We start from the raw sequence: 6676 nt of genomic DNA, 5'->3' as shown, positions 1-6676 counted from the left end.
AGCCGGCCGAACAAAAATGTGGGGGAGATCACCTTTGTCCAAGGACAGTCGGACAGGCGCCGCGCCCTCCCCCACCCCAACACTGTGGGGGTGGGTGCAGAGGGGAGAGGCGAGTGCTGGGGCACACACACCCCTCCCCCAACCCCCACAACAGACATGAATATTTACAAGGATTCTGGATTTCTCCTCCATCCGCCAGCATCCCGGAAGCCTCCTTTGCCCGCCTCCGTGGGGGAGAACCCCCTGGCCTTTTTAAAAGCTCCCACTGGTCGGCCTTCTGAGCCCGCCAGCCATTGCACGCCAGACCAAGAGGCTTCTGTCTCCTTTCAAAGGCTCCTAGTCCAAAGCCTCGCGTGGATGGTGGCGGCATTTGCGAAGACTCGTTGATGTCTCCCTGTGAGGAGGGGATCAGGAGCCCTCGGCTTGCAGCATCCGTTCTGTGGATCCGTTTGTTGCTCACGAATGTTTTCGTGGTTCCAAACCCCTGCCAAAACAACTCCCCCACCCTGGCTCGGAAAGGAGCCGTCTTTGGATTTGAGTGGATGGGTAAAGATGATGGATTTGGCAAACACTGCTGAAGTAAAAGACAAGATTTTACACTTGGAATCACTTGAGTCTCTTTGAAGAATGCTCTCTGAATATCCCTTCCTCTCCCACACCTCATCCTGAGCCGAGAGGGCGAGCACCCCGGAATGACACGGTATCTTTGGGGAAAGGGCCTGGATCTGAGTGTGGTGTTGTGCTTTCCACAGCTCCCGGATCCTAAGTCTCAGCGAGGCTTTGCCTTTGTTCGCTTGTTTTCCCGGAGACAAACCTCTGAATACAGGCTCAGCCCTGCCATCGGGTATCACAGCTTCTCTGCCCCCAGCAAGCGGGGAGACACGTCTAGCCTTAGGGCCTCTCCAACCCCTCTTTTCTTTCTATTGTGTATGATGTATTTTAGATGTATTTGTTAAAGAACAATGGCTTTAAAGATACATTAAATTTGCTCCATGTAAAGGAAGCTGCAATATTGAAGATTCAGTACTAGGTATCAAAGATTTAGCAATTTTGCTATTTTTTCCTTTTGGCTAAAACCTGGTTTCTACTTCCAATAGCTAGGAGGTAGGATTTGTAAAAAGGGCAACTACAGAGCAGGCCTTTGGTTTCCTGGGCTGTGCTAGTTGGTGCCTCTGAAGGCCTAGGGGGGCTTGTGGGTGCGTTTCCACCCGCTAGTCAGTCAGCTGGGCTCTGGGTGGGGGTGTGCATATTAGAGATTTTAACAGAGCATATAAGTTTGACCAAAACATGACAGAGACATGTTTTGCTTTGAAATATGAGAAACCTCAAATCGTCAGCCATCACCCCTATAATAACAAGCTTTAAAGTTTGAGAATTTAGGCAAAGTGCAGGGCAAGGGTCCTAATTAGCATGCGAAGTAGACTCAGATCTGTCTGTAGTCTCCCCCCTTTGGATGCTTCACGTACAGTTTGTTCATGGGTTTTACTACACCATTTCCTGACTATGTTGGAAGCCATTTTCTTATTTACTGAACAAGTCAACACCCAAGATAAAACCACAACCAGGAAAGAAAAAAAAAAGAATGTAGAGGCCTTAAAGACGTTAGGAGGGAACTGGGAGCATTTTGAAAAACTGACATCAGGCCCCCGAGAGCTTGGCTGGGACCTGGATGTTTATTTCCACCCAAAACATTTCGATGTGTCTGATATACACAAGCTATTGTTTGTGACAAAATCCAAACAAAACATGCACGACAACTATTAGAAAGCACAGAAAATGAAATCAGTCTAAACAAGTGAGATGCTTTGAACTCTTGCATCCAAGACTCCCCGTGAGGTACCCACTGCAGCTCTAGACCTTGATTTTCCACTGAAGAGAGCTGGGCTCTGGAAAGGAACCATTTTGGGTTGTCTGGCAGCTTGCTGGGAGGAGGGGGTGCCGCATTTCAGAAGGCTGGGATGGGAGAGAGAGATTGGGACACAGGGAGGCATGGCTTTGGTGAAATGAAGGCTGGGTGGCAGAGCATGCCCACAACAGCTCCATCTGATATCCAGAAGCCCCAGTCTTCCCAAGGCAAGCCTGGTAGGGCCCAGTGCCTTGAGGGCTCCACTGGTTCATCCAGACAGGCCACAGAAAGGGACAAAGCAGCTGGGCAGCTGGGGGAGCTGGCTGACAGTGGAGAGGGTTTGCAGCTTGTCTTGTCAAGAGCAGCAATCAGGGACTGAGCCTGAGCAGGGTCTTTCCTGGGGTAGCCAAGGAGGCACTGGCCCATAAGCTAATTCAAAAAAATCATGTGGACACCTTTGCCACCCAGGGTGGCAAGCCACATTTACAGCTCCTGTAGGAGGACCCTTCTCCCCTTCCCGATCCCCACTCCACTCCCTGGGTATGGAGTGCAATGGAGACTTGAAACACAGCGGCAGCCGCCCTCCCCCAAGCTCGGCTCTGGGGTCTAGTTACAGGACGCCTGGGCCTGGCCTCTGCCAGTGTGGGAGAAGGTGGAAGCAGGAGGGATTTGGGCAGTCTTGTCTGGAGACTCTAGCTGGCTCTGGAGCTCCAGCCTCCCTCAGACCACCTCAGGGAAGGAAGCCATGAGCTATTCATTCTGCTCAACCAGCCTAGTCTGCATTCCAAGGTGTCTCCGAGTTTGTCCTGCCACCCAGCCCTCCCGTTTCCGTTCCTCTAGAGGTCTGAAGGTCTAGGGCAGCTTTTGTCCTTCCAAATCTACCAGGGCAGAGGGGGAAGGGGGGGAGACAGGGGATGGAAAGGAATGGTGTCCTTCCTCCAGAATGGAAATCCTGCCTTTGCCACAAAGGGCTTCAGTTGCCTGGATCAGAGACTAAGCTGTATCCACAGCCCTTTTCACTCATCCTGAGGCCTTGCTATATTTATTTCTATTTGGGGCTCTAGGTAGCTGCCTGTTAAATGCAGACCGGGATCATAGGGGAGGGCTGGAGGAGGGAAGAGGGTAGGGAGGGAGAGAGATCTAATCATTTGCAAACAGAATAATCCCAGTACAAGGGAGTGCGCAATGCTCCAGGGAAGAGCAAGGATGGGTGACCCCAAATTCCACATGCAGCAGCCATAAGGCCAAGGTTACTGGACAACTCCTCAAGTCCCCTTCAGTGGCTCTTTGAAAAGGAGAGAAGCAGGAGGCCTAAGTGGCCTCCTCTCCAAGAGCTACTGGCTCCCAAGGCTGCAAACTGAACCGCAGTCGCAGACAACGATGAACCAGGAGGGAAGAGGGCGGAGGAGGGAGAGCCCCAGCCTCAGCCGTAGCCCCAGCCCCAGCCCCAGCACCAGCTCCTCCTCCTTACACCAGGCCTCACTCCAAAAGGGCAGGCCAGGCCTGGCCGCGGCCACGCGTGCCTTCAGTAGAGCGCCAGGGCTTGCTCACGCAGAACCACGCGCTTCTTCTTCATGCGCCGATTCTGGAACCAGATTTTGACCTGCTGGTCGCTGAGGTTTAGCCTATTGGACAATTCCTTGCGTTTCTGCCTGTTGATGAATTCGTTGAGGAGGAATTCGTTCTCCAGCTCCGCAATCTGCTGCTTCGTGTAGGGTTTGCGTTTCTTGCGGGCCCTCCCCGGGGCAGCACCCCATGGCAGGCCTGCAACACAACCCCAGTGCTGTGTCAGTACAGCCCAGTCGGCTGCCCGCCCCCAGCAGCTTCCTCTCCCGCTACCCCTGCACTCCCACCTCCCATTGTGGCGCCGTTTACCGTCGGGCAGCGAAGGTCTCAAGCAAGAAGTGACACCGGTCGCCTGCACCGTCACGTTCAAGTTGAGTGTGCTCTTGGTGTCTTCCTTGAAGCCGGTGGCGCAGGGGGCCCCCTGGAGCAGGGTCGCAGAGCCAAGTGCAGCACGGCCCACACCCGTGTAGTCGTACTTGGCCGCTTTGAGAGCAGTGACGGTGGCAGGGGCCAAGCTAGACTCTGGGGCGAAGGGCGGCCGTGGACGGGCGCGCTCTTCGGGACCGGCGGCTGCTTCCGAGGAATAGAACTTGGCCTGTTCTTCGGGTCCGTCCTTGGCGCCCGGAGGCTGCAGGCCCAGAGGCCCAGAGCCGGCCAGGTAGGGCTGAGAGAAGCCACTGAAGGCAGTGGCACCCGCAGACTGTGCGGCGGCGCACGAGGCGGGCGTGGCGGCCCAGGGCAGCGCGCCGCGTGGGTACGAGATGGGGGGCAGCGCGGCCAACTGGCTGCCATTCGGCCGCAGGTTAGAAAAATAGAAAGAGTCGGGCGACTGCAGATTCAGAAGTGAGCCCACGTAGCCCGCTCTGTAAAGACTGCGCTCACACATCTCCAACAAAGGGCTTCGGCTGTGCTCGCAACAGTATTTAGTTACAACAGGGAATAAGAGGACAGGCTCAGGCGATTGGACGAAACTTTGCCTGCAGGTTCTTCAAAGCCGGTCATTTCAGCACCGCCTACATCCCCCGGCCCGTTCCCCCCCTTCAGGGTATTATGATAACACCCGCAATGTTCGATGGTGAAGGATGAAGGACCAGGGCTAGCGGGGCCAAGACGTGCTGAGGAAAGGCAAAGGCTGCGTGCGGCCAGGCCTGGCTCCAGGAGCTGGGAGCATTGGGCAGAGGATGTCCTTGTCTGGGAGTCCCATGGGACCTTTCCAGGTCTTGCTTGGCTTTGGGACCCGGTTTTCCACAGGCTACCTGGAGCCGGACTGCTTCTGCCAGCTTTAAGTTGTACCTGAGACATTTTCCAGGAGCAGGCGCCTCTCTTCGTTTTGTCCAGAGAAGATACAGTCTGGAAGGGCCACCAACAGCTCTGTCCCTGGGCCTGAGCAATGCCATTCCTACCCCCCAATTCCTCCTGGAGAAATCTGGTTCCAGTCTTTCCCTGGGTCCTCCAGGCAGTAAAAGCCCCAAGTGTTTCCCAAAAGCTTGGGGGGGAGGGTTGGGGAGGTTGGGGGGGTGGGGGGGAGGGAGGGAGAGAGAGAGAGAGAGAGAGAGAGAGACTCTCCCAAGGTGTCCGCAGTCTGGTGCCCAGGAAGGAAGTTTCACTCCATTCTTGATGTGTCTGAGTCGCCTTGCTCCTTAGGGAAGTTACCACCCAGGTCCTAGGGAAACCGCAGACCTGGGAACCCCGCAACTCCATCCGCCAGCCACGGCTACAGGCTACGTTCCGTTCCTTTTGTCTCCAGGATCACATTTGTCAGCAGACCCTGCAAAAGCAGAATTGCAACGTAGACACCCACGCCGGGGCCAGCAAAACAGCAAATGAGCAAATGGCCTCAACTGCGTGTGGAAAGGCACAATAGCCGGAGGCCACAAGCCACACAGACAAGCAGGAGCGTGAAGGCGGCCGACTACCAGCGTCCCTTGCCTTGGACCCTCCTGGCGCGCCGGCCGCTTGGTGACGGGCTTGGCGAACACAGAGGGTGGACGGGGCGGCAGCCGCTTGCAAGGAACAGGATGCGTAGCAGCCCCGCAGGTCCTCTCATCTAGTCTGACCTGAGGAATAAGGGTCCTCCCCTTCTTCCTTCGACCCCCAAAGATCCGGTGACAGGCGTCCGCCCCCGCCTGCAGCAGGCCTCTCGGTTGCCCAGCCAAGATGGAATTGGTTAGACCGCCAGCTCCGGCACCGAGACCACACAGGCGCCGCCGGAGGGCAAGGCTGACCACCGCGCTGTGACTTTATTGTGTGAGTTATGGCGACCAATTGGGCGGCTCTGGGGAATGCAATCAGCCTCTTCCTCCCTCTCTGAGGCGGGGGCCAGGGGTGGGGGTGGGGAAGCCCGGTGTTCCTCGGGCTCTTCCAGTCTTCTTAGGAGATGCCCGTGTTCCCGGACATCTCATGCGAAGTGGGTACAGGCACAAACTGTAACCCCAGGGCCCAGAGTCACCGACCAATCGGGCCATAGGTCCCTGGTAGCTCCCATTTGGTGGGAGTTCTCTTAAGGCTGGAAATTACCTTCTCTGTTGCACCGCGAATCCCCGGCGCCCTTAAAGCCAAGGTGGGCATCTTTCTTGAACCCCAGACTTATAGCGGCCCTTTGCCTCTCAGGGCTTCAAGTCACGAACCCACTACAGGAGCAACAGAAAAATCCAGAGCAGCTAGAATCCCTCCGTTGCTCCCTGCCTAGCCACCCCACGTCACCCTCTGGGTTTATGACTTTCGAGGTCTGGCAGGCAAAGACGTGTGTGGGGAACTGGGAGCAGGGACCCGGAAGGAGGGAGGGAGGCGGAAAGGAGGCATGGCGGGTGAGCCCAAGTGGGAAAGGAAGATAGGGCCGAGTTTACCACGGAGCTCTGCCAATGGCGCCGACCGCCCAGGAGATGGCGAGCGCGCTCCACGCCTGGCGAGGCGCCGCCGCACGGTCAAGATCAACAGCGAAGGGCGGCCTGGGGTCGCCAGCGGGCGCGGTCACGGCCCACCTCCCGGCGCTGCAGAGCGCGGAGGTTGTGGCGGCCGGGTTGCCCCTGACCGCCGAGCCCAGGGAGCCAGCGGGCTCCTAGACAGGGTAAAGCTTTGTGATCGCCCCTTTGTCTGGCTCTCTTTCCCAGCTTCAAGGCTTTCTGCGTCTCTTTGAATCCGGCGAAGACAAGGCGAGTCTCGGTGCCCTATCCACCTCGGTAAAACCAACAACAACAAACAAACAAAAAAACAACCTCCCGCCCCGCACTGCCCTACCAGAACTTGCGGGTTTCCGAGGAGCCC

The 6676-nt window shown here is 56.5% G+C and overlaps 1 protein-coding gene across 1 annotated transcript; it reads right to left on the bottom strand.

Moving 5' to 3' along the window:
- Positions 1-3371: 3371 nt before the first annotated feature.
- Positions 3372-4298, bottom strand: HOXD12 (homeobox D12). Its single transcript, XM_040972101.1, has 2 exons — positions 3722-4298; positions 3372-3610 (listed from the first exon to the last, which is right to left on the bottom strand). The coding sequence occupies exons 1-2, from the start codon at positions 4296-4298 to the stop codon at positions 3372-3374; spliced, it is 816 nt and encodes a 271-aa protein (XP_040828035.1).
- Positions 4299-6676: the final 2378 nt, after the last annotated feature.

Source organism: Ochotona curzoniae, unplaced genomic scaffold, assembly GCF_017591425.1.
Source record: "Ochotona curzoniae isolate NIBS_2020 unplaced genomic scaffold, NIBS_Ocur_1.0 contig_2210, whole genome shotgun sequence".
Lineage (NCBI taxonomy): Eukaryota > Metazoa > Chordata > Mammalia > Lagomorpha > Ochotonidae > Ochotona > Ochotona curzoniae.
Note: the sequence above shows the minus strand (reverse complement) of the source record. Positions and strands in the feature narration are given on the sequence as shown.